A 26,111-nucleotide genomic window follows, 5' to 3' on the forward strand; every position below is an offset into this window, starting at 1 on the left:
ATCTTGCATAGTATATCTTAACATGCAAAAAAGTACATTTCTCCATCCTGTGCTTGTAACATGATTGCAAAGTCAGGGCCTAGTAACCAAGCAATTTTGATTCTCTAAGCCACCATCAGTTATCTGAAAAGGCAAGTTCCTCTTCTTTTCCTTATCCCTCATTCCTTGGGAATGAAAAATGCATCTTTTGATTTGCATAATGAAGTCAGATCTATTGATACTAGGTTTGTTATTCTTAGTTAGCCGTATAGTTTGCCTTAAGAAGATGCCTTGCAGTTGCAGTGGCGAAAGTTGGTAGCCTACACAGAAAAGAAGAAAAAAGCTTTGAATCATTATAATCATGTAAGTTGGCAAAACTCTGAGATCAATGAGCTGTATAAATCTACATTTGTAGAGAACTAGGTCATATGTGTTTTCAAGAAAGAAGCAGAATGGATTTCTAAAAGATTTGGACAAATTTGAAGTCTAACCTTAGTTTTGTAAGAGTTTGTCTTTAAAGTGAAGTGCAGAGAGAGGAAGGGATGCCATGCAGAAACCCATTGCCTATAACCACACCCAGCTCTGCAGCTGGCATTTAATAGCGATGTAGCTAGCTTTTAACAGCATTTAACAGTGTCAAAAAAGTGCAAGATACTGACATATTTGAGAATTCTTTTTAGAATTTAATTATAGCTAAGGATCATTGGCTAGAAGGACAGATTTTTTTTTTTTGTTGTCACTGTTTACTCTTTTCGAAGTACAAAACCTTCGGCATGTCCTTCCGTTTGACCATGGGGCCTAGGCGTAGGCCTGGCACATTTCACATTTGCTTGGAGGCTGACCCAGGGTGAATATATCCACTCTGTCCACTACGGAGGCGCTTGCACTTGGCCAGACTGCTCAAGGACAGCCCTGTGGTTTCTACTCTGCCCACAGGCTTTGGTGTCCTCCAGGGAAATTAGGACCTGGAGGACCTAATTAGTATCCTGCCACCAGGACGCAACGTGGTTAAACCGCCTGGGGAGTCAGGAATGGCGGACGCCCTCCCTTCGCAGGCTGTGTCACGGCGGTGCCTCCTTCCTGGACTAAGGCCAAGAGTGAAGTAAATCCGGGGTTGCCAAGTTAGGGCTTTGGTAGTTTTCTAGGTAGTAGCGTGCTGCGAGGGGCCTGCACGAGCGGCTAGGCTGTACTCGTCCTCTGTGTTAACACAGCCGGTTACCCGCCCCCGCGGCGCACCGCACCCCGCGGGCGCGACGCCGCCGCCGCCCGGCAACCACCCAACGGCCGCTCCGGCAGGGCGCCCGTTAGCGAGGGGGCGGGGCCCGCGGCGTGCGTCACGTGCGGGGGCGGGGCCCAGGGAGCCGCGGGGGCGAGGCGGCGCGGCGCGGGGCGAGGCGGCGCGGCGCGGAGGTCTCTAGCCGATGAGGTCATCAAAAGGCGCCGCGGCGGGTGGGAGCCGGAAGGGGCTCGGCGTGAGAGTGGCAGGTAAAGCCGTTGGGCGCCCGCGGCCACTGCGGCGCCCGACGCGGCGCGGCGCGGCGGGAAGGGGGTCGGCGGCGGCGCCGCTCATCCCGCTCCCCTTCTCCGCTGTGGCTGCCGTGATAAGCGTGACTGCCGCCTCGCTTCTCCGCCGTCCGCCGGCCTTGGCCTGGCCCGGCTTCGCCGCGCCAGTGCCGCGCCTCTGCGGCGCGCTGACTTCGGGCATGCTGACTTCGTGCCCCACCGGGTTTTTCCCCTCTCTGGCCTTGGGCTGGTCAGTCGAGCCCTTCGTGAGGCCCTTCTGGGAATTATAAGGGCAAATTTAGCGTCTGTTCCTTGTCTGTAGAGTAATCTACTGCAGCAGGAGAGGTGCAGTGACAAGGAAGAAAAGTAATAGGTGTATGCCACCTGCAATACTGGTTTTCTTTTTTACTTGGATGCAGCTTGAATCTGTGGCCTCCTAATAGGACTCTAGTCTTAAGCATAATTTCCTGGGAGAACTTGAAATATAATTGTGTTAAAGCTTCTCAAAGCTGTTTTGCAAGCTGTTCTGCTCATTGGCTACATCTAGTGTTTGGAAATGTATAGGTAAAACCCATGCTATCTTAACAAGTGACATTTTGTAATTCATCTGTATGTTTCATACTAGCAGTAAGTTAAGTCATTTATCTCAGGATAATTTTTAGTTCTGCAGAGGTCAGCTTGAGTGACCTTTGAGGCTAGTCAGTGTCAGTGTTGGAAAAATACATTTTTTTTCTGATTCCAGACCTGGGAAAATGGTTCTTTTTTATTGTGGGTAGCATTTACATATGATAGCTGCTCTGAGTTCCAAACAGTTTTACTAGTTCTGCATAGATTAGGTTTGGACATTTACTGTATAGAGATGCTCTCTCATTTGTGTGCTCTTGTGAAAATAAGACCTACTTTCTTGTGTATGTTGAGTGTAAATAAAATCCTATAATGCTGTTCACCATCTTGAAATGATGTTGTAAAATACAAAGTTAAAAGTTTCAGGTTTACACAAATTGGTCTTATATAACCATAATAATTGTAGATTTGGGAACAGGGATTTACAGAATGTTTAGTGGCAAATGTTTGGGCTCTGATTAATGGCTTAGATATTTGGACATTACTACAAAGAACTGTAAATGGACCCAGGATCAGGATGTTTGTAGGGATGAACTCAGGGATGCATTTGTGGTGCTTTTCCTAGCTCAATTAACATGTTTCTGACTCAGTCTTTTAAGAGTTATGTTTTTCTTTGGAACTGGGTATTTTCTGAGGGGAAGGGGACTGTTTCATGTCTTGGAGTTTCTGTTCATATTATTGCTGACAGAAGGAGTAGCTGGTAATTTTGAAGAGAGAAATATGCTTCTACTGCTGTTAACTTGTAGCTGGTGAAGAAGATTATTTTTGTAGGTCACAGACTGGAAATGAAGCTTCTGAAAAGCCAGCATTCCTTTTGACAAAGAATGTTCTTAATTGAATTTGTCATGTCAAAGCTTCATTGTGATGTGTGTTGGTTTTCTTGTGACTCGCAGAGAAGTTGCAAGCTGTTTCATATAGACTGGTTAGCAGTAGCTAAACAATAGCAAATGCTTTGTTAGATTCTGCCTTGCATTCACCTGTAGAAAAGTCCATACTTATCTTTTACTTAAAACAGCCTAGCTATTTGTGTTAAGTGTGTGGAACAAAAATAAGGTTGAAACTACTGAAAATTATGCATACGTATTGCTTAATATTTAAAGACTAAAATTACTGTAGCACTGGTGTTCAGAACTGAGTTGTGGAGAAGATCTTAGTTGACTACATTTTTGGGGGGGGAAATACATAAAACTGGATTTAGAAGAAGCTTCTTTGGTGTCAGTGCTTCAGAGATCTTGATTACAGCCCAAAATATTAGCCTAAATTAACAGTTAGACTCCGTGTGGTGAGCAACTGGGCATGGAGACACCTGTCTCTGCTGTTCAAAAGAAATGATTCTGGTGGAACAGACAGCTGGGAGAAATATCTTCAAACAAAAAAAAATGTGTTTATAAATTATGTTTATAAATTATTCTAAATTGTTTTTAAACCTACCAACATAAATTGGTAGTGTTTGTCTGATGGACCTTAGTTTTCTAGGCAACACAGTGTATTTAATTGCTTTAATTGGCTATTATTTCAGGGGATAAGTTTGTGTACTCTCTGAAAAACTGGAAAGATAGAACTAGCGTCCAGCTTGGGTATTGATACCTGTTATTTTTGCCAGCATTTGTGTGTGAATAAGTTAATGCAGCTTTGATTTTACACAAGAAGTATCTTGGTTGATTTTTTTCTAGGCACTAGACCTATTTTTTGTATTTATGATAATAGTCATGTATCAACCAGTTAACATACTGGATTTTTTGAAACCGCTTTTAGTGGAGAATATTCCAGTGCTTGGTAGATATGAAATACAGAATTGTAACTGCCCAGTTTGGTTGAAGACTAGTTCTCTTGATCTTTTCCTCTAATACAGCCTTCTCTTTTATTCATTTCTATTCTCTGAGATTTTGGAAGTGTATGAATGGAAATAACTAAAGTGCTCTGAAATTAGAGGTTTCTCATGTGCTCATTCACGGATGAGAGAACACATTTCCTTGGCATAACTCTTCATGGCAATATGTAAGACTATCTTAGACAACCACATTTTATACCCATCTTTTCCTGTAGCATATTAACCATGCAGGTGAGTCCCTCACCACTAATCTGATAGAAGTGTAATCAAATAAAGTATGTGCTTGGATAAGGATGAGATATATTCTTTACGGTATATTTCTGGCTTATGTCACTGTATTATGGAGTGATCTCTAATAACCACTTAACAGAAAACATATACATTTTGTTCTTGAAATTAAATTCATGTTCCTTACTCTTACAGTGCAGTTATGTCACGCAATTTGTAGCTTTCTTGGTGAAATATTTAAGAGCCTTTGTAAAATGTGCCAAGAAATGTATCTAGTGTTATTCAGTTGACCACACTAAGCATTTATTTTATTTTCGTGCATAAATAGCTTAATCATTCTTACTTTCTGGGAAGGTGGTATCTTAAACAGATTGTTTATTTAATAGCTTGATGAATAATTTGTTTTTAATATTCGTGGTAAAACCTCTTGCTATTATAAAATGAAGGTAATACTGGATTTAGACAGGACATATGATTTTGCCATGCAAACCTAAAAGGCACAAAACTTAGGAATTCCTGTTGCTTTAACCTCTGTAGAAGTCAAGTTCAGTCTCTCTGGGAGTTTGATTTCTGCAAACAGGCACATAGTTGTGGAATACCTTTTTTAGAAATGTTGTCTTATGTTTCTAGCTTTGGCTTCAAATCTCTTTAAGATCAGTGGAATAGAACTCCAGTTACTTTGGAGTCTGTGTTCAGGGACTGAAGAAGGAATGGATCGAATGCTTAGGGAAAACTCAGTGCTCCTGGAATTCAGGATGATTTGGAGCAGTCTTGACTGTCTTTGTTGACCATGTCAGGTTTAAGGGCACAGAGTTAGAGCAGGTGGAATAGTCTATGCTCTGCACAGCTGTTTAAAATTTGTAATTGTTACAAACATCAAAAATTCATTTTTGCTTTTCATTTGCTGCAGCATAGTAGCTAGTACCTATGCTGGATCTCTCAATAGGTTAAGATGGTAATCCATTTTTCTCATGCGGATTGTAAGTGTTAAAGTGGAATTCTGCATAGACAGGAATGGCTAGCTATTAGCAACTGAAAATATCAGCTTCCTGGAATAGTGTGATGTCAGTGTAAATTATCATAATTGATCATTCTGATTTTTTTGTTTGTCTTTATTTTTATAGGCCATTTATGTATTTCTTTTTTTACATTTTCTCCTGTAGGATGATGATATATTTCTGAGTTCTTCCTTCTGTAACTGTAGCACAACAACCAAAATTTTGCATTACTGATGCAGAGAAGCATTATCTTTTGCTGTGGATCCTTTTTAAGGAAAGAGTCAAGTGTTTAACTTAAGGAAAGACATTCTTGTCTACTTTGCAATCATGTTTTACTTTTGTCTGGAAACTCTTTTTCTTGGGTATGTTTTCAGAGGCATATGATTCTAATTCAGGCTGATGCTTGTATCAAGTGGAAAAGCAATGTTGTAGAAATAGCACTCCAGGAAGGATCACTTCTCCCCTATTTACTATTCTTTGCATCTTTTATTCAACTGTATTATGCACAGATGTTCAAGGCTGACTGTTTATGTGGGCCACCATCTGCTATTATTGTTCTTTCGCAAACATCTATCTTCTAAAATATTAAAATGTATAACCTAGCAGTTAGCTTGAATTATATTTTTGAGTTATGAAGTATATTTGAAAAAGAAGGTGCATTGAATGCATCATATATTAAAAAAGTTCTGTAATAATTTGGATTCATAATACCCCCAAATTAGTAATTTTTTATTTCTTTATGAGGTTCAAGAACTATGAAATGAAAAATTACTTAAAAAAAGAATTGTCAAGAGCTCAGGTTAGGACTGAAGTTTCTAATTTCTCATGGTATTTGGGATTCATCTAATGATTCTGCAGTTCTGGAGGTGAATTGCATTACATTTGGAAAAAAATGAAAATGGTATTCTTACTATATGCAGAGTACAGAGAAAAATATTGTGCAAGACAGTGCTATGTAGAAGAAGCGAAAAAGATACCAGAAATAGTGACTCCAATGTGTTCCGTATTTTGACAGATATGTGCATAAGTTAGTGAGAAACTTCTCCTATTAAAATCTATAAATAGTGACTCACCAGCATGTTCCAGAAACAGAGCTAAAAGATCTATTATTTCCATGTATAGACAAAGCTCAGATATTAACAGAGGACTTAAGAAACCTACAGCAAGGATATTACTTGAGATAGTGTGTTTCCTCTAGTGTGTGAATACCATGACTACAATTTTTTCTCTAGTCTCATTAAGGAAGAATAAAAATAAAACTAAATGCAGAATGAATAAAGTTCAGTTGTGAGTATACTACATAACTGGACCACAAAATAAACTCAGTGATTTTTTTTCGAGGCATTCTTTAATGTTCATTGAGCAGAATCCGTATAAATCACTTCTGATTGTCTGGAAAACATTTTAGAGCTATTTAAACTTTACTGGTAACAACACACAACACAGCATGCATTGTATCAGTATGTGAAAAGTGTGTGTGAATATGTAGGGAAGACTTTCCATTTGTGTGTAGTTAGTGTAGCCTTTTTTTTGTGTGTGTGTCTAAACAAAACAAAAGCCATGTTTCTCATTCCGTCTTGCAGACCCCTACTCCTCCCAGTGACAGAGGAGAATGTTGAATGACAAATGCTAGCCTGAGTGAGTTCCATGATCAAATACCTTGCTCGGTAATTAATTGTGTACTTTGTCAGAATCTACATTCAATTGATCAGAAAGAAGTAGGGAAGAACAGTGCCTTTATGTATACCTAGGCTTGCAAAATGTGCTTAGTATTGCAGCTCCTATTGAATTTTCTTAGAATTTTGATATTCTGAATTTCAGGATTTGCAGTTGAAAACACTTTGGCGGAATAGTTCTATTATGACTTACGTGAATATTTGGGAAGGCTTAATTGCAGAAGAGAGAGAACTTGCATTTGGTCTTTATTGGAATAAAATGATTGATTAAATCACTATTTACTGCCTATACTGTTTAACACCTCCCAAGTTATCTATAGTAGTTATCTATAAAAGATCTCACAGTTTAAATAAAGAGGAGAGCTTAGCATGTACTAGCATATTTGCATGTTCGGTGACTACATGTATTTATTTCTACATACTTCTCACCTGTCTTTTGTACGTGCCACTGTACCTTTTGTCTTCTGTGACCACACACATACTTGCTTTCTGTCTCTTGATGATTTTGCCGTGCTGGGCCAATGAGGGACAGTCTGTTTGTAGACTGTAAACTTCAAATAACGTCAGCACAATTCTTAATTATTGTTGAAACAGCCATACTGGTTCAAAGCAAAGCTATGAATGACTAGCACTTGAACAAATGCAGAACTGCATATATCTTTGATCTATTCAGTTAATGATATCCACAATGGTCTTGCTAAAGAATTAAAAGAAAGGCCTTTTTTAGCTTTGATGGTACATGCTGCAGTAATTCTTTACGCTCCTCCTTTGCTGAAACACATACTTGCTTCTTTATAAAGTTTTGCTTATCTTTTTTCACTTGGTTTGATTTCTGGATTGCTTGTATTTTGTTTCCTGTGTCATCTTGTGGTCCATTGCTACAAAAGTTGGGTATATAATTATTAACTGCCTTAATCTTTTAGTTTTTTCTTAATGTGAAAAAACTGTGTATTTGGCCAAATGAACAGTTCTTTTCTGACCTTTCTTCTTGAATAAAACTGAGCCATCGTTCCAAGTGGTTCAGATCCAACATTAGATAAATCACGCATAGGCCTAAGAAGAAGTGGATACCTGTCTTGTGTAGAATGCCGCTAAGTATTTTCATTTTATAAATTAGCAGTCCTATTGTCTGCTCACCTTGTGTCAAGTTAAATTGTTACATAAAATGGCTCTGGGCCCAAATTAAAAATTTAAATAATTTTTCTGGTTCTTAATCAAGTAACTATCATATTTATGCCTGAAAATATTTCTACTAAATTGTTCTAAATTCTGTGCAGCCTTATATTGGTTTTCTGTATTGCAAATGCTGTATGTTTTCCAAAGATGTATCATATTACTAATAAATTTATTGTTAATAAACCAGATGTAAATAAAATAGGATTAAAAAGCGCAACTGTTTCCTAGCTCTATTAATATTTGCTTCCTTTTTTATCTGGAAAATAGACAGATATTAACAGATGTTAACATTGATAGTATTTATCATTTCCCAACTGTTGCTTTGCTCTGATATGAGTCTGAAGTTGTAAGAAAAGTATTTTAATTTGAACAGATTGCTGTTTGTATTCTATAACCACTGGGAAGAAGCACTTGTCATTTAATTTTAAATAGATAATTTTATTCAGTATGTCCTTGAGTAGCTTACTGCATAGTAGTGTAGCATTACCTACACACAAGAGGGCACACTAAGTCCTCTGGGATATAATTAGTGAAAACCTTATCAGTTGGGATAAATCAATATCATAGAATCAGTAAGGTTGGAAGAGATCTGCAAATAAAACAATTAAAGCACACTTAAGAATTATACATAAAATCACATTCTAAAAAATAATGCTATGTATAAGTATTTTTATGTATGTACCAAAAGATTACCATTAGCTAATCTTCCATTAAAAGCCTTCTGATGTAGTTAGGAGAAAATTGAAAACTGTGACTGATAATTAGCAAAAAAATGGTTTCAAAAAGGACAAAAATTTTAATGTGTCACTAATTTTTTATGATGTGTAGTGAACAAATCATAAAAATAAAAGTTCACATAGTCAAGTAGAATTCCAGTTTTGAAATATAAACCTTCAAGGATCTAAACTTTTAAAGAGATTCATGTGGTAAAATTCTTTCCTACGTGTATGTAGTTTTTATTTTGTATTTCTTTCTCTGAAAGAAGCACAGTGCTTTTCTGCTTATATCCATAAATGTGTAGAATGAAGTAAACACTGATTCTTTTTTCCATATATATTTTTAAGGATTCTTTTCACCTTTTTTTTTTTTTTTTCTGTACTAATGTTGACTTTGCAATTCTGACTAATAATTAGACTTCACTAAGCATTTGGGCTTGTGTTCATCTATCCCTTTTCCCATTCCTCCATTACTAAGCAGACATTCAGTGGACCAGTTTTGATTAAATGCAATAGATGTATCTCTCTAGATCCCATACACATTTTGAAAATTTGTCAGTTTGCAGAAGATGTCTTAAGAGGTCTTTAGAAAGAATTTCTAAAAGTTCTCAAACTTTGAGAACTTTGTTAAACAAAGCCAATGAAGGTAATACTGTTTGGTCATCTATCTGGGTACAAACAATTAACATTTTTAAGTAGCCACTCTGAATAATGTGTGGAAGATTACCCTAACACTGCAGCAATGATACATATTAAAGCTAAATACTATGCAAAAGTAAACTAGCAACCTTAGACTGTGTTGTGGTCTGACTGCTTCTTCACATACCTCCTGCCTTGCAGTTCATTGCTAAGTTGACCCACAGCTGAAGATTAATCTTTTGTTCTTGTTGATTCAACTACATTCTGGATTTCTTAGGAAAATTTAAAGACTACTGTTTATTGGGAGTCACCCTGGTATACTCATCATTCTTAAAATGATGCATATCCATTCTTTATTTGCTTCTTATAACTTATTAAAACTTTTGACGTAGTATTTCAATTTAACCAAACAAAATGACAGAATATGAAAAGGGCTGTATGTTGTATTTTTTAAAAATTGTCTCTATATAATGCAATGCAATATTACTTACACTATGTAATGACATGCTCAAGGCAGGTTAATCTCTCTCTCTCTCTTTTTTTTTTTTTTTTTTTTTTTTTTTTTTTCTCTCCCTGCGTCCTTCTAAGAGGCTGCTGCTGGCATCATCTGCACACACCCTTTCAGGTAGTGGAAGATAGCTGTCAAATCCTCCCTTACCTTTGCTTAGCCAGAGATACAAAAGGTTATCTCCACCAGCCTCTTCTCAGTTCATGTGCTTCAGCCCCCTTAACTGTTTTAATGGCCCTCTGCTAACCTTACTGTATCAATGGACTTGTTTAGTTTCCTTCCAGGAGATTAAGTTAGGCTGACCAAATTCTTAGACAATCAATTTATAAATATCTAGAGGAGAATAAAGACTTTTCAAAACCAGTTGTTAAGACAATCTCATTATCTGACAATCTCTTACAAAACATCTGGACTATTGGGTAATGAAGAAGCAATACATATTTCACTTTGCTTTGAGAAAGACTGTTGTGTTGTATGCTAACTTTGTCTAACTTGACCATGAATGTAATTTTAATTTGTCAGTTATTAAAAAAACCACCAAACAAAACTCTTAAACACTTTCAAAAATTCATCAATGAATTGCTTTTCAACTGTTTGAGCATTTTAAGTATGTTTCAGCATACTTGGATGTGTCTATTGGTTCAGCTTTTGTTAACTGTAGGTATGGTTCCATTGTTGGTTTAAGTTTGTCCAAATCTGGACTGCCACTGAAAGGGCAGGTCATATTCTATCCCCAGTGACATGTTCCTGCCTCTTCCACCAAGTTTTCCATTGCACTTTTGTGGCTGCCTAGAAGGGGAGGCTGCGCAGAAATGTGAGGAAGAATAAGGTGGGGTTTTTTTGTTTGTTTTTTTGGTGGCATCTCAAATTTAATTTTGTTCTGAATCCACATTCTCACATGCTCTAGACTTGCATGAATAAAATGATTCGAGGAGGTCAGTCTGGAGAGGTTTCAAGCACTTTGGAGATCAGAATCAAAATGATTTGAGAAATGACTGAAATCATTTAAAATACAAATCAGTAATAATGAGTACAAACTATTACAGAAGGAAATTCTGTGTGCAAAGATCAGTTATCTTGCAATTATAGCAATATTCGATCAGGTCTAATCTGGAGAGAATACTGTGGTTTAGGTTACTGAGAAACACTACTTCTAGCTTTAGCAATACAAATATTTGTCTTTCCTGCTGGCGTTCTGCTGACCCTGCAGGTTTGGCAAATGAACAGTTTATGTAAATGATCTTAATTTATACAAAATGAGCTATTTTGACTCAGACTACAGTTTAAATCTTTTACAATAGGCTGTTCTATTTTGTTTTTTTTAAAAACAGTTGTACTGAGAGATTGGGGTGTGTGTGTTGAGGGAGGAAGAGTGACCTTTAAAGGAGGGAGGAATAGAAGGGATGAGGTGCATATGAGAGCTTTAACAGTACCTAGGTCCACTCTAACCTCAGCTTTTGGCAATGTTAGCTTAGTGAAACTTGTAGAACAAAAAACAAACAAAAATCAGCTTTGTTTGTAGGAAATAAGATTTAATTAACTATTATCAAGAACTGCTTCAAGCTAACTACAGAAACTGAACAAATTCTCTTCTGCAGAGGTATTTAAAAAACAGAATAGAAGAGTATTTGACATACTTCTGACTCATCTCAAGAGGGAAAACTAGATTCTTCCAATGAGGACTATTCTAGGCAATGTAATTAATCTGTCGGATGTGTGGGTATGTATGCAATAGCTGAGGCACAAACTCTACAGTGTAACTCTACTTTTAAAAAACTATAATCAGTAAAATTATTTTTAAAGTTAACATTTAAATTAAAAACATGCACCGTTATCTTGTCTTAAAACCTTAATGTATAAATTCAGTTTCTTTCCTGCTCAGAACTCTACAGAAGACCATCTTAAATTACCTAAACACCACCTCACTTCATAGAACGTGTCTCCCAATGGGATGCTTTACTGGAGAAGTAAAATTATCATAGAAGATGGAGCTTTTCGATAATCCAGTATCAATGTGGAACTATCAAAATAATTAGGATTAGTGAGCTCTCAGAACGGAATAGTATATCAGCTTCTTTGTTGTACAGTTCTGATGTAGCATAAACTACTTAGAAGTATTTATTGAAAAAATTATCCAGAGATTCTGAAGCCAAAGCACATGAAAATGGCACCTTAAATTGAGTTACTAGTGCTTGGAGATGGAGAGAGGGATCTTAATATGCTCACTACAATCTTTGAAAGCTGAGATATCAAAAGCTAAGGAGATGTTAGATAGAAAAGCTTAAACAGACACATAGTGTTACAGTTGAATTAAAATTCAGTATCAAATTGTACACAGTAATGATTGCTACTTGTCTATAGATATGTTCCCATATCTGTTGGTCTAATCCTAAAACTACGATCAGACGTGCTAATTCCAATAAAGAAGTGTTGATCTGAAACTTTCTACTACAGAAAATGAATATCTTACTCTGTGTTTTTAAGTCTCATTAGAACAGCTAACATTTATTGCCAACTGTTTCTTGAATGTCATGAAATTCATGTTTTTGTATTAATTGTTTTAAAGAGGATTTGTATTTATAGAATTTAAATTTTCGATCATGCTTCAATTATTATTTTTTAATTTACATAGAATTTACCTGAATGGTACCATTTGTCACCCTTCAATCTGTCCTGTTAGTTAATGTTAAATAATCTGTCAGACATCTGAACAGAAAGATAATGTTGTTTTGTATGTATTTTCACAAGTTTACTATTTATTTTAGGGTGTTCAGTAGTATTTCTTACCATGGTAGCTGAGAATTAAATGCAAGTTGATGTAATGGTTTTAATACTTTTGAGGCAAGAAACTACCTCACAAGGAACACCTTCTAATGGAAAACTGAAAAAAACAAGGATATAAGTATTTAGTATGGTACTCCTTCAAATGTTTTTTATTAATATAGTACTCACATTTCATAAAGTCAATATCAGTTTTATACCTGTTTTCAAATCAGAAATTGTAGGTATTTGTGCAAATCAGTGTTTCTTTATTGAAGTTCAGTATTTTTTTTCATCTTTGTTTCCTTTTTCTACCACGAATAGTAAGTTAACCTGTCAGAAGTCATAAGGTTTTGGTTACCAGAGTGAAAATCTAGATGACATCAATTTCAATCCATAGCGTTAAGCACAGATATCACAGACATAGTGCACCTGTCACAACACCAAGAACCTTTATTTATTCTACTATTCCCAGTTAGGTTTCAAGGTAAAAAAATTATTGTAATGACTATGTGATACTTACAGATGTTGTTCATCCACCAACCTGAGATTTGCAAAATCTTCACTTAAGTGTTGTTACAAGTCTTCCTAAATTTTTTAGTCCATGTTTTTACTATTTGCCAGATTTCTTTTAATTAAGTGGGAAACAATCACTGTTAAGGTATTAGTGCCCCATGTACATTTCAGAGTATGTAGTGTTTCACCTTCCTCCAGGTTTAAGTCAAACTGGCAAAACACATTGGTACGCTTACCTGCAGAGGTAAATCCTCTTTGGAAAGCTGCTTTGAATTCATTGGGATTGTGAAGGAATCTGTGAATCTCTATCTGGATCCTGATGTAAGATTGACTTCTGAAAGTACACACAGATATACATACTGGTTAAGGCAGTGCAAGTTGCAAAGTGTCTTGCAAATACATGAAATCTGAAAGCACTTGAAATAGCAAACAGTTATGAGTAATAAGATGATTAAATTCAGGAAAAGGATCTGAGAAAACTTCTCAAGTGGAGAATAGAGAAATATCTACAGAAATAGTCTGAAAAATTCAATGAGTATCTCTTTCTTCAGAGTATTTGGAATTTACTGGAGTACTTGAGTAATGGACTTCTGGTGTGAGCCTTGTGCCCTGGACAGCTTTGCTGAAGGAGTAGTGCAGGAAGATTGACATAAAAGTGAAATAAAGTGTTTTCCTCCACTTGTCTTCAACAGCATCCCTGTAACAGGTTTTTCCGAGTGGTAGAAATCCCTCAAAGAATAGAGATATTTGCTGCATCTAGTATGCTTTGTCCAAAGTTAATTGGAGCAGAATAGGTTATATTTTTGGGATAAGCCTGCCTTTCACTGATGCTAGCTTGACAGCACCCCATAGACTCTTAAAAAAGTAATGGCAAGCTGTGGGGGAGTCAGAACTCTTTTGTGCTGACATTGGGAACTCCGCGCAGGATGATTCTGGCTACTGAAGTCTGTGACAAAGCTGTGAAACAGTGCCATAGAAAGAACATCTAGTCACTAAAGACACTTAGAAACAGACTTGACTATATGACATGGATGCATCTCTGAACTGACAGAGTAAGAGCTGAAAGTCTTAATGGTCAATTGCATCTTTCAAATTTCTGATTCTAGTTCAGAAAGCAATCAGAAAGGACATTAGCAAGCTGAAGTGTGTAATTTTAGCATGATGGTCATAAAACAGAGAATGTGTGGAAGTTTAAAAACTTCTATAATGAACTTCTGGCTATTGTTGCAACAGATGTTGATGCATTTTATATTTTTTTGCTTTTATAGGTATTTGCATCTTTTCCTTTACAGTGAGAAGACCTTTAGTTTGCTGTAAGAAGCTATTATCCAGAGTGTTAATGGGTTTCCAGCTATTAAGATGTAATGATATACCTTAAGTATTCAACTATAAATTTGAAAAATCTCCATGAGCAATCTCGAAGGAATGCATAGAATGCACTTGTAGTAAATTGGTTTATTTTCTTGTAATTTACTGGTAGTGCTGATGCGAGAGCAGTTGTAATATAAAAAGTATATTAATCCCTGGAGTTGCATTGTATGTATAAAATTGCTACTTTCAAAGTTTAAGACATATGAGGCTATTTTGGTTCACGCTTGTTACTTAGAATCACAGTGGAAAAATATCACCATCTTTTGAGGTAAGGAATTTGAAATACAAATTTAGTATCTACAAGCAATGTATTAAATTTGATGTTGCATAAGTGTATCTTTTCTAAAAGATTATTTTGGCAGAAGAAAGTCAACGGGAGACATTATAGTTAAAGCTTGTTTCTTTCATTTTATACAAGCAGTCTAGAAATACATTCACGTGAGGTCTTATGTAAAAATAAATAAATAAAGCTAGTGGTTCTTGATAGGAAATCCTGAAGCAATGCACTTGATCCCATGCTATGGAAAAGGAGGAAAGAATCAGTCTTTGGCCATACAACTATTAATAAAAGCAACTCAACTCTCTTTAACTTCTTGATAAAGCCATTTTGGAAACAGTTGTTAAAGGATTATCTGATTTTTTTTTCCCCTTTACAGAATGAGAGAGGAACTCCAATTCATTTCAATAATGTATTAGCCAAAAATTATTTTTGGCACTGTGGGCTGAATATCCTTTTTCTTTCTGGAAACACTTTATGTAATAAAGGACTAAAGAATTGTAAAACTGTTGCCTAGCAAACTGGATCATGGAGAAGCAGCTGGACCCCATAAAGGATGACTTGCCCTTAATGGCCAACACTAGCCACATGCTTGTAAAACATTATACATTGGACTTGGATGTGGATTTTAAAAGTCAAATTATTGAAGGCATCATAGTTTTCTTCTTTGAGACTGGGAGCCAATACAGGAAAACCAGCAGCACCAATGAAGAAGGCTGTCAGTCACAGTTTGATGAAACCTGCAAAATTAGGGCATCTGAACCCTGCCAGGTTCCTGTGACAAGTGTAAGTGCCTGCTCATCTAAAACAGAATATAATGATTTTCCTGTCTGTGATAAAGGTGGAAAAGATACTTCTGATAAAAATGGTAACCATAGCAACGAGGAACAGGCTTCTGGGATTTCTAGTTCAAAGAACTGCTGTGACATAGAGAATCATGGGAGCATGGATTTTTTGCTAGTGTTGGACTGCTGTGATTTATCCGTGCTAAAGACTGAGGAGGTTGATGTTGCTGCTGTGGCAGGCATTGAAAAATTTACAAAGTCTGCCAACCCAACTGATGCTTCTAAGGATATGGGAAATCTCAGGAATCAGATTGTACATGAACTTGTGACTTTACCTGCGGATCGCTGGAAGGAACAGCTATACTATTACACTCGTTGCAGCCAGGCACCTGGCTGTGGAGAGCTTCTGTTTACAACTGGCAGTTGGAGCTTGGAGATAAGGAAATCGGGGGTTCGCACTCCAAGAGACTTTCCTCATGCGATAAGAATATGGTACAAAACCAAACCAGAGGGAAGATCTATTGCATGGACTACAGACCAGAGTGGCAGGTATGTACTTACTAGCTGAAAGGCTTTGTATGCATTAATCTTAAACATGAGTGCAAGAGTACAGTTAGTTACAGCTGAGCAGCTGTGTGAAGAGGATGAGCAGTCTCTTCTATTTTTATAATTTAATTCTTGCTTTGAATACTACTGCGCTCTTACAGGAAAGCAGGTAAACTCTGTGCTCAGAGAACCCCAATGTACTTGCAGACCTTAACTATGCCTCAGTAATAGCATTTGCTCATTCTGAGTGGGAGTAAATTATTGTTGTATATGAGCCGTAAGTAAGTGCAGGGAATAGAGAATTCTCACTTATGGGAGGAGAATGTATACATGGTTGGTTATTTTCACTTTAATACTCTAAGTTCATTTTCCTTCCTGTGTCGAGGAACTGATCATAGAGCATTAAGATCAGTACGCATAGTATTTAATAGAATTGCTCCCCAACTAGTCTTTTGTCAATATTGTAATAAGTTTAGAGATACAGTCTCTTCCTGCTTAGTCTCTCACAATCAACTTTTAAAATCTCCTTCATCTATTATGTAAAATAGATTGATGATAGCAAATGAATTGCAAACTGAGACTGTATGAAGAATTGTTTTTTATAGAGCTTTTGTAAAAGTACGCGGCACTGTACAGAAATCTTCAAGATAAGTTCTTGAAATCTTCAAGATAAGAAAATAGGTCCAAGTGAATACTTGCTTCTCATTCCTGAGCTAGAGATTTATGTTTGCCTTTCATTTCACTTACGATAATGTTAGTTAAGAGGCTGCTCACTAACATCTACATTAGCGAGGAGAATGAGGCCTTTTAAATTGTACATCTAGGATTTAGGCAATTTTACTGCTAAATCAAGATGAGCCTTAAGCCCAGAAATGTCTGACTTACATTCGTTACCTCGTACCCTTATGCCCTCCCCTCCCCTGAAGAGTTGTTATGGGTATGAGTGCAGGAAATTTAACTCAATATAATGTCTTTACTCACAAAAATTCTGAGTTTTGACTGAAAAATGCAAAGGTAATGTGCAATTACCTGTAATCACGTGTTGTGTCAGTATCTCCCTGCCGTTAAGTCATTTAGACTAACTTTAGCTACACTCTCCTGGTACAGGACTCCTCTTACGTGTTGCCTCGCATAAATATTGTGTGCTTTTGAAGGTCCTTTTAAACCATCCAAATCACTAGAAACTTCTGACTCTTTTCACTGTCACTCTAAACCTTTATGCTTATTTTAGGGGCATTTCATGGCAATTGAAAACAAACATAGAATTTTATGAAAAGTAATGAAATGATGAAAAGGAAAAGACAGTTTGATATTGGTCCAGAAGCCTGCTGGTAGTGTATAGTCTCAAGCTGCGTTTTCTGTGTCTTGTATGGTATTCCAGAAACTACCACCTGGCAGAAAGTAAGTTTTCATATTACAATTCTTAGAAGCCTTATTATTAAATTTTATGAAAAATTCTATATATGATGAACCCATAAATATAGTGGTCAAGCTCATTGAGCAAAATGTTATCATGTTTTCTTATTATTTCTATAAATAAAAGCCATTTAAAAGGTACAGGGAAAGTACTATTACAATTTACTCTCAGAGGAGAATTCTTTAAATTGTTCCAAGTTGTGTATGGTACTTTATAGGCAGATGTCAAATCCTTTCCCAAAGGAGACTATAATCTGTGGATAACAAAGAGCAAGCATTGCTTAGTCACTTCCAATACACTTCCTCTGATTTAATGTTTGTACAGTGTTCTGAAATTTACGCTGTGCACTAACTATTTTATGAAGACTTCCATTTAATTCTTTTTAAACAATGCTTGTATTGTAATTCACAAATCTGTTAAAACAAAGCTTTGTGGGCTGGGTTTAGTCAAGTTGAGATATGCATATTGAAACATGATATGGGCATAACAGGGCACATTTCAATTTTCAGTACAGGAAAGGAACACACAGAATTTCAGTACTTCCCTGTTTGGTCTTCTGATACTAAAAACTACATAACAATCAAAAAAGGAGGTTATCTTTAGCCTTATTTTTTTAATAAGTGCTTTTTGGGGCCTTTACACTGAAGAACAAGAGGATAAAAAACAGAAAGCAAGTGAGTGCTGTTGTCCATGTCTCCCTGATAGGCACGCACACACACTCATGCACATACACATGCATACACACACAAACATGCGCATGCATGCACATGCTTTTTTCTTTCCAAAAGAGTGGTGAAGACTGCATCCATTCATAAAACTGGCAAGTAAATTCTAACAGTGATCAATAACATTTTTATTAAAATAGAAAAATTTCCTTCAGTACAATATTTGTAATATATTCATCAAGAACAAAGAGAAAGCTGTTCTGTTTCAAAGCTTTTCAGTTTCTCTTTACTAACACAATGCAACAGCATTGGAATAACAAACTTAGAAGGTAGTGTTGGGATTTAGGCAGAATTTTACTAATATTAAATATTATAAAAGTTATTCTAAAATAAAAGCTAAATTTAGGAGATATCGTAACCTCTTTGTGCAGAGAAAAATGCATATGAAGTATATTTGAATACTGTGAAGGAGAAGTTTTGTGCCAACCAAATCAAAACATTTAAGCAGTTTGCCTAACTCTTAGGAGTATATAGCAGTGTTGAGTTAGCAAGATTACCCGTGTAATCTTTGATTTACATGGTCTTTATTAAAAATATTTATTGCATAAAATACTGTCTTGAGATTCTATCTCTTTATTGTTTAAGAAAGAATGACATACATTTGGGTTAAAATTAAAGAGGTAATTTTTTTAGCAGACAACTTAGCAAATGTGCCTGTAGTGAGAGATTCCTCTCACCTTTTTTCTGCCATACTTGATTGTTGATATTAGTAAGGGAATAGAATTGATCTAATTTCCTCATTGTGGAGTTAGAAATAAAGGAGTGTCTTTGATATGAAAGACATCAATGAAAGATACTCCATGACATTGAAAGCTTTCAGTACTAGGTCCTAATGCTGTTTCTACCTATGCATTATTTATCTTGGCATACATGAAAAGGTCAGGCTCTTTAAGAGTAAAGTTGAGCACATGCATTTATTTTTTTGCACTGTGGCCTAGGTATTAGATATACAGAAAAAGAGAAATAAAGTGAAATAAAGGGAGTGGACTGAATTACTCCAAGGGTAAATTTAAATCTGTAGTATAGAAGAATGCCATGGAAAAAGTATATTTTTAGAAGGTGTTAAAAGAAGATTGTGTGGTTTCAGGGAAGCTCTTTAGAAGGAATTAACCTTGTGCTGATTTGAGAGGTCCCAAAATGGGAAATACTGAAAAATGTGAAATGAACTAGCACAAAAACTTACTGTACAATCTCCATTTGGTTTAACCAATTTAAATGTCTTGTCTTTTAAAAATATTTTTGTATGTGTCTAATCTACTATCTTGTAATACCTTATTATTAGATTAAAATATCAATATATTTTTAGAGACTGCAAGATATACTTTTGCCTCTGTGCAAGTTTTCAAGGTGAATAGAGCAATCAAATTTGTCATGTAGCAAAAGTGCTAATGCTAGCATTTATTCTGCATTTTAATGCTTCTTTTCAACTGCAGTGTTCAAATGTATTACAGACATTGCTGAACTGCACAGTCCTTTTGTTATAAATAATCTTGCATTTACCTGATATGCAGCTGAAGGACTAGAGATGATATTGATGAAGTGCTGAAGTGAGATGATATCAAACATGGGAATAAAGGGAGACTGACACAGTTCCTAGTTATTTGTTAGCTGCAGAGCACAGCAACTGTACATAGATAGGAAGGCAAAATATATTTGACAGTTACAGGGAAGGAGGAGGGATTTATATCTTTGAAACCAATTGTTTCAGATTTGGCTATCTTTAAGACATAAATGTTTTGAAACACAGGTTGAGTGTTCTGGGAGAGTGGTTGCAATTGTTAAGATGCATTGGTGAAAAGAACTATTCATAAATTTGGGTGCTCCCAAAGATTAGCTCTGAAAAAGCCATCATCTTCCTTGTCTCAGCAGTCTGTTATACACAGTATGACTGATCGCCTTTATGGGTTCAGAGTCATTCATTGAATTTTGATAGTGTATCTTATATTTTTCAAAGCAAATTTTACCCATGGAAGGTGGAAATTGGAAAAATGGGACAGATTTGAATAGTTTCAAATAACAAAGTTTGTGTCATGAAAATAGGTGCTTATTTTTCAGTTGACACTAGTTAGCACTTCGATGCTCTTGGATGCCAGAAACACAGGAACAGAATGAACAGGTTGCTTCTCTTCATGGGTAAACTTTGAGAGAATATGATGATCTAGAATCCAAGCAGGTTGCAGACTGAATCCTAACATGGCTGCCATCAGCTGTGTCTCATGTTATTTTGTATAATTTTGCTCCCAGAGCTGAGCAGTTAGGAAGAAGTTTGGCAGATTGCTCATCTTTGAGTCAGTGATTACACATGGTAGCAGGTATAAAATGGAGGATTAAAATAAAAAGAAAAAAAAAATCAACCAAACAACCAGGCAGACCCTGAGAGAAAAAATGAATCAGTTTCACCAGATTTGAAATTTTCAGAAATATGTATGAAAATGATAGAAGTTAGGCCACATTTCTTTTCTTTTCTTTTTTTTTTTTTTTTGAGAAGTTTACAATAGCTTTTCTGAATTTACAGTCTTAGCTAAAAAAGAAAATCTTTGAGAAAGTAGGCTTATGTTAGCAAAGTTAATACTTTTACAGAGTTTCCATAGCAAGTTTCCAGGCATGGCATTAGTAATGCCATTCAAATACAGTTGGAGTAAGCCGATGCCTGTAGCATAGGGTGGAGGGAAGCAGCAATGGGCACTGCACACCGGGGAAGATGCTATAAAGCTGCAAGGCAGAGAAGAAGGCGAGTGGTACCTCATGGAGAAGTGAGATGGACGACAAGCGTGTTTCATTAAAATCTGAAAATGGCAAGATTAGTCAGTCAAAGGAGGCTGAGAATGAAATAGTATCATAGAAATACTAAACAGTAAAATTATTACTTCTTCAAACTTAAAATCTGAAAGGGAAGTAAAAACACTGAGGGTTGAAGAGCTGGCTTTGTGCTTGCTGAGTTGTGGATAGAGATCAAGCCCAGATGTGTGACAGTATAGAGAGTGAGGAGACTACTTCTAGATCTGGGGAAATTGCTCAGTGTGGAGTAAGATTTATGCTATTCGTGACAAAATGATACAAACAAAAAGACTTAAAGCAGAAGGTTATTCGGAGACCAAAGCTTGTTTAAAGAAACTCCTCACAGTTTCAGATGGTATCAATCTTGCCAGGACTTGTGAAGCTATAAGGAAAAAAAAGTTAAATATAGTTGATTATTGTGCTTTGCTAGAATTTTTGAGTATGAAGCAGTGTGCATACAAATCAACAAAATTTGGCAACAGCTCTAGCCCTTCAGATGGGATGCACAGGAATTTTAAACAAGGTCAAGCAGTGAGCTGCCAGAAACAATGATGTAAACACTAAAAACAGAGCAGGCAGTTGATAGTAGTAGGTAAAGCCTACTTTTTTGGAGTTAAATGGAAGTGAAGGTGAAGTTTTGAAGCTAGTTTTTCTTTCAAGCGTCTGCTGAAGGTGCACAGCAAGGGCAAAAAAGCACAATAAAGGGAATATGCAAAGTAAGCATATAGTAAATACAGTGGAAAACCCAACCCCTTGCAGTGATGTGGGGATGCAGAAAGAAACCATTGCTCAAGAGTGTGTTTGAACTTGAGGGACAGAAAACAAAGCAGCATTTGATTTCAGGCTAGAGCTGAGAAAGTCCAGCTGCCTCACAGTTCATATCCATACGCAAACTGCCTTATCTTAAAAAAAAAAAAAAAAAAAAAAAAAAAAAAAAAAAAAAGAGGCTAGATTTTTGTGGTCACTGCTGTGGAAATGATAAAACAATTGGTAAATCTCCTATTGTCTTGGCCAACAGTCAGTTATTTCTAACTTAAACAGGAGATACAGCTACTAGAATAAACTATGTTACCAGAACAGTATTAAAAGGCCTACGTGGAATGAGAAACCTAAAGGATTGGTTGGATGTGTGACTTCAAATATAGGCATTTTTTTTGTAACAATGCTGATGAAGCTATTAGGCTTATTACATTTGCCAAAAACATACCAAGCAAGTGGAAAAAAATCCTTATTAGAGGCAAACTGCTTCTTGAGAGCAGAATAAACAGAATTTACTTTGGGTGCAGAAAAGATCTACCCCATCCAAACTTTATCATCCTTGCTTCCTAGTGATGTCTGTACCAAAAAATATAATTTTTGGACAGAAGATTGTACATACCGTTTGCGGGGGAAGCAGATTTTATATACCTGTCATATCAGCCGCAAATTAGTTGACAAAAGCCCAAGAAATTTGCAGTGTAATGGGAGTTCAGAAAAGTATCAATCCAGTTGTTGGAAAAACAGCATCAGAATAATAGATATTACCAGAGAAGTCACTCATCTCATAATTGTATTTAGTACTTTTAAATTGGAGAAGAGTTTTAGAGGCATAGGGAGTCATCAACTGGTTTCTTATTCAGCAGAAAAATGCAGAAAAGAATGCCTACACTGTTGAATTCTGATGACTATCTTTGGCACTTTGCAGAACAAAAAATTGGTATGATTTTGGTTTCAGGAAATCCTGCTGCTTCATAGAAACTGTGCTTTGTGACACTGTGTAATTTTGAATAAGAAACAGATGCAAACAGCAGTGGTTTCCCAGGGAGTAGCTTTGCAGTTGCAAAAGACTGCCACCTTATGCGGAGACGACATCTGAAAAACTAAGAGTCCCTTTTTTTCAAATACAGAGGTAGAGTTGCTGAACAGGGCATTTTGCTGGAGAAAGCTTCAGCCAGACAGTAGCAAAAGCAGGTAAGCCACACTGGATGCGACTTAGGTGTTTGATTGCAAGTGTCTCAAAGACAGCCTGCTCAGAGAAGAGTTGAACATTTATTATTAACTTTTCGTAGCTTAGTTTGGTACTATAATTGCTATATGCTTCCTTGGGAAAGGTAGATGTTCCAAGAGCTGGTCTGAGCCAGTTTTGTTATGAAAGTATAAGATATGGATAAATTAGAGCTGAATGACTTAGATTTTCATTAGACTCTTTGGCTCTGGTAGATTAAGGAGCAACGTCCTGCCCCAAGTCTCTTCTTGAAGCACAACCAACAAGTAAGGAAACCACGCTTAATAGTCTAGTGGCCTAGACTGACTATAAATTCCCAGTTACAGACATAAAGTTGGCCAGAGGATTGACCAGAGACATATTTTGTGTTTTGTGAATGCTTGTCTTTCCACTGGGAGAGACGGAAAACAAGGCAAATAGTTCCAGTTCTCTGCTTATCTGCTCGTGCTATATTCTGTTTGCTTATCTCTTTTGAATTGTATTGGGAATGATTCTGATTGTCATAACAAAATTTTACCCAAGTAGATGATTTGAAAGTTAGGAGATCATGAAAAGTGAGTGGTAGCAGTGGTAGTGATGAAAACAACAGTTTTATCTATTGATAGAAGCAGTCTGGAACTGCTGATTAATTGTCACTGCTATTCTTTAGTGTATCCTGGTTAGCTTGTAAACTTTTTCTAGATCAGGTGAAAAAAACAGGATAAGAACTTTGTTTCTTTTCCTTTTGTGTGCTGGAATTGTGCTGCCTAGCCCAGATGAAAGACTGCTGTCAGCTGCAATGTGCTCCTTAATGTAACACTGCACTATTACCAGGGTTGTTTTTTTAAAATAAAAATTATTAATGTAAATGAAGTATCAAAAATAGCAAAGTAAAACAAGATTTGTCAGGAGAAGCAAAAAAAAAAAAAAAATATATATATATATGTTCAGAGGTATATTTTAGTGTGAAAATAGATTAAAAATCCCATAAAAAGAAGTATTTCTGTATAATAATCAGTTCTTCTTATAATTTCCTCTCTAAAACAGAAAAGGAGGCTGTTCATGTTAGCTGACGTCTGAGTTGATAGCATGTTGTCAATCAGTAAGTCTCACATGCCGTGAATATATGAATATCTAAGTAAAAGCTGATGTTATGGTTGTTCTGACAGTTCCCCCTCAAAATTTAGAACTTTGTTTCATTGCTATTTTCTCAACAGGCTTTGACATATTTGAATAAATTTTGGGTGGAAATGATGAAGTTAATAAGTACATCTGGACAAAAGTAGTATTGAAACAGGTGAGGAGTAGAAAGAAGACTTGGTTTTGAAAACAGACTACATATTTGACCAATCTGTTTCCATCCTTCTAACTCCCCTTCTACTTGGGTCTTAATTGTAGAGACTTGTGACCTATCATTACTTCTATTTTAACATTCAAATGTTTCAGGAAAAAAACTTAGTTATGCAATAAGTAATTTTTATTTCTCATAATGGGATTCCTAATGTAATGGAAAAGCTATGGGATTGAGAGGCAAGAAACTAAGGTTGCAGGCCCAGCTTGAACACTAGCACTGAGCAAATCCATTCACTCTGTCTCATTTTTCCCATCTGTAAAATGGTATTGACATTACTTGTAAATCACCTTATGATCTGTAGGTAGAAAGTGCTCTCTGAGAGTGAGATTGCATTAATAGTCTAGACAGCATCTGTTTCATGTTATGTTTTTATTGTATTTGACATTGTGTTTCCATCTCTGAACATTAAAATGATACTAACTTTAAAAAAATAAATTACAGAGCTTTACAGGCTGCTCTTCAGCTCTGTTATTAATTGATGTGCTATTATCTATTTGAAATGTTGGCATTTAGAATATGCATATGGGACATCTGGTCATTGGATTTTTCACAGTTGTCATAGATTATATGCACGTTTAGGTACAATACAAAACAATTAATCCGTTTCCCTACTTGGAGAAGTTAAACTCCTCTCTTCATTTTAATTGGGTGGTGCTAGCTCCTGTGTGCTATATATACTGAGTTCCTGCTTGGCCTTGTGAGGTGAAGTTGTTTAGCATGTAAGCGCAGCGTTGTTCTGACAGCCAATTTGCACATTCATTGTAGTGTTGCCCTCTAGAATTTCTTCAGGATAGGGAGATCCTCTGCATTTGATCTTAACACTAGGGTGTACCAATGGCAGCCAGCAAAACTGCCTTCCCAAATGTATGGATTGATAAAATGTGTAGATGTTAGTCATTAAACATAACATTTTATCTTTCTTATAAACTTATTTAGGTTCCCCTTTAATAATTCTATGTTTTTGATATAGTTTTCATGAATGAAAAAAACATTCTTGTGCCCTCTCAGCCCACATGTGCTTTAAGGTAAATAATAGGTCCAGTCTCTGCTAACTTTGTAAAGAGGAAGCAGAACCTCCTAGGAAATGAAAGAGCAAGTTCTTCTTACTTCTCTGAAACTAATTCTCCTAGACTCACTGACATGCATTGTTTCTTTTTCTGGGAGAAAACTAATTTAGATATTTCAGGTTTGGTTACGGGCTCAGCTTTAGATTAATTACAAAAAGATGCAAGCTAAAAAAAGATTTATACAGGTTGATGGCCTTTTATCTTTACCTTTGCATGGTGTTTTACTGGGTGAAGTAGGAGACGGAGAAGACCAGCTGACATTCTCTCTGCTGTGATTAGCTTTGTGAGCTCCACTAGATATTTATGTCCTATTCTATTTAGTCTGATATATGGCAGTGGGAGCCAGACTACTTTCTCTTCTTTTCGTGTTTGTATGTGCTAAGAACAGGCCTGCTTAGACTGCAGTTTCTTCCCTGTCTTCCTGAAGCAAGATAAAACTTCACAAATATTTAGGAATAAAAAGCTGTAAAAATTTCTTTAAATTGCTTAACTCTGAGGCTTACTTCCTGAGGTTAGATCACTGAGGACTCAAATACATACCCAAATTATCTTAGTTTAGCAAAGTGCTAAACATGAGCTGAATCATACTAATTGACCCACATTTGCTCTTAGTCTGTTAGAAATCTAAGGTAAAATAGATCAGCTTAACAGTATTTAAATGGGTCACACTTGCT

General features: G+C 36.3%; 1 protein-coding gene across 18 annotated transcripts in view; it reads left to right on the forward strand.

The window, feature by feature from the left end:
* The first annotated feature begins 1,420 nt into the window (after window positions 1-1,420).
* Window positions 1,421-26,111, forward strand: part of AOPEP (aminopeptidase O (putative)) — a 212,536-nt gene continuing 187,845 nt past the window's right edge. For 16 of the 18 annotated variants that reach the window (XR_009961246.1, XR_009961247.1, XR_009961245.1 and 13 more), the window contains exons 1-2: window positions 1,421-1,464; window positions 15,182-16,136. Coding sequence is in view for 10 of the 18 variants with exons in the window: in XM_062600334.1 (XP_062456318.1) it covers window positions 15,331-16,136 (806 nt within the window). In the remaining 8 variants the exon portion in view is untranslated. The remainder of the gene's footprint in view (window positions 1,465-15,181; window positions 16,137-26,111) is intronic. The other 2 variants (XM_062600333.1, XM_062600336.1) reach the window with 2 other exon arrangements.

The sequence above is a fragment of the Rhea pennata genome, chromosome Z (genome assembly GCF_028389875.1).
Source record: "Rhea pennata isolate bPtePen1 chromosome Z, bPtePen1.pri, whole genome shotgun sequence".
Taxonomy (NCBI): Eukaryota; Metazoa; Chordata; class Aves; order Rheiformes; family Rheidae; genus Rhea; species Rhea pennata.